Here is a 2,161-nt window from a genome sequence, read left to right as displayed (position 1 = left end):
ATAAAATGATTAAAAGAAGAAGAAGAAGAATTACAGTTTTGGAAACCCACAGAGGCCGTTCTACCCTATCCTGTAGGGTCACTATGACTTGAAATCTACTTGGTGACTTTTTTTTTTAGTATGTCCTTTAGAAGTATCACCTGGAAAGAAAGCATGCCAGTGAACAGTAATTTTCAAAAGGGCAGTAACAAGGTGAGTCTTCCACAACTTAATTTGGACTGTGGTTTTAAATTTTTCTTTCCTAAAATATGAATATGTGTTTTACAGCTAGGAAATCCTTGCGGCCATGTTGTCGGGGCCTATTAAATTAAAACTTGTGTGAAGGTGTACTTTTCCTGTGTTTTATTTAAAACAGAGACAAACACCTTCCTTTGTTTTTCTTGTAATTCAAAAGGTTTTCTTGTAATTCAAAAAGTGTGAATTACATGAATGATGATGCTGTCACTCCTAAGAGACAAGAGGACTCAGGGTGAATGAATTCCTGTGACTGATTCGGACTTTCAAATGGTTTGTGGGGAGACTAAATAGAAGCAAAATCATTAAGATAAATTAGAGTGCCAAGTTTAGCAGCTGTTGCAGTTGTGAACACCACCACCACCACCCCAAAAAAACTCTGTATTATAAATCCTAACCTCTCTACTCCTGGCTCCAATCCCATTTAGAAATACGTAGTTGTTATGTGAGTGAGGCAGGATTAGTGCAGGGTACACTTTTCACGATCTCTTCTGAAATAGAAAGGAGGTTAGACAAACAAGGAAAAACAGAGAAGGGAGGAGATGACAAGCCACATGAAGATCACTGGGTGCAGAAACCTGAGAAACGAGGAAGGCCCTTCCTGCAGAGCTGACACAAAGAATCTTCCCCTAGGGCAGGCACCCCGAATTCAGGAATTCAGCCCGAGCCTCCTAAACTGTGAGAAAATGCATTCCCAGCAGCTTTAGGGGGCTAAGTCAGTCACTGCATTCACTGAGACTAAAAGTACTGACTGTGGAGACACATAGGCAACTCGAATTCGATGGGGACAGGAGAACGCAAGAAAGAGCGAAACACTGACGTGTTAAGACGTAACAATAAAACACTGCACGGGATTTCAACAGAGGGTGTGATTCTAGGGTCACCCTGACCACCTCTTTAATTGCGTAGCCTGTTGGTGGTACTCCCAATCCCTCTCACCCGACTCTTCTTTGCCTCTTTTTCCATCACGTTTATCATCTTCCAATTAGGCTATGAACCTTATTCATTAAGTTTTCAGGAACTGTTTGTCCTGCTATGAAATACCTAAGTGTCTGACACCAGGGGTCTTTTTTTCTGTTCAACTGTGTCTTTTTAGCACATAGAATAGTGCCTAGCAACAGAGAATAGATACCTTTTCATGCATGTGAAATTGTATACAGTTGTCTAAATATGTGCATGCAGGCTGGGAACGCTATGGGGCAGTTCTAAGTCTGTCCTATAGAATCACTCTACGCTGATATCAGCTCACTGGCATATAACAGAGATTCCTAGAGGAATGCACCCTACGTGGTAACTCGTTATCTTTCAGGTGGTGAGATCTCTGAACATTGAAATTTTTTTGTCTCTGTACTTGTCCACTATGTGTGATTGTGTGTGTGTGTTTTAATGAGTACTTGTTATTTTCTCAGATATTTGTTTAAAAAAATAAAGCGCCTTAATATCCTAACCACTTCTTTGAACCTTTGAAAATCATTATTTTTCCGAGCAATCCCTGTCAACCATAGTCACCGGTGTGTTTCTGAAACGGAGAGAAGAAAGTCAGAAAACCACATACAGCCCATGCGTCTAGTCACAAACGTTTACCGAGAATTTTCAAACAATCACCTTGGAAACCACTTGGCGTGCTGCACCCACGGATCGTCTCCGGATTCCCAGCACCGCAGTCCGCCGTCGCAGCAAAAGCATTTGACATCATCACTGTGACCTGAAATTAAGGGGGGGGCCACACTTATGAATACCGATCATTTACCCATAAGACACATAATACAAGCTACAGGGACTACACACGTGTTATGAGGCTAGGGTTCTCACCCACGTAATAAAAACCGGCACTCGCAAGCTGCTCGGGGTGCACCGGAACGCTGGCTGGCCAATGACAGAACGTTTTCAGCCGCGCTGCCAGGGTCTGCATGCTCAGGTTCGAAAC

The 2,161-nt window shown here is 42.6% G+C and overlaps 1 protein-coding gene across 1 annotated transcript in view; it reads right to left on the bottom strand.

The window, feature by feature from the left end:
- The window catches only part of LOC101655890 (baculoviral IAP repeat-containing protein 3), a 16,139-nt gene that overhangs the window by 11,541 nt on the left and 2,437 nt on the right, over positions 1–2,161 (bottom strand). The window contains exons 2-4 of the mRNA XM_045297734.1: positions 2,047–2,147; positions 1,840–1,939; positions 426–447 (exon numbers count right to left, since the gene is read on the bottom strand). Coding sequence (XP_045153669.1) covers positions 426–447; positions 1,840–1,939; positions 2,047–2,147 — 223 coding nt within the window. The remainder of the gene's footprint in view (positions 1–425; positions 448–1,839; positions 1,940–2,046; positions 2,148–2,161) is intronic.

This window comes from Echinops telfairi, unplaced genomic scaffold, assembly GCF_000313985.2.
Source record: "Echinops telfairi isolate 266 unplaced genomic scaffold, ASM31398v2 ScPeMD7_7421;HRSCAF=8459, whole genome shotgun sequence".
NCBI classification, from domain to species: Eukaryota; Metazoa; Chordata; class Mammalia; order Afrosoricida; family Tenrecidae; genus Echinops; species Echinops telfairi.
Note: the sequence above shows the minus strand (reverse complement) of the source record. Positions and strands in the feature narration are given on the sequence as shown.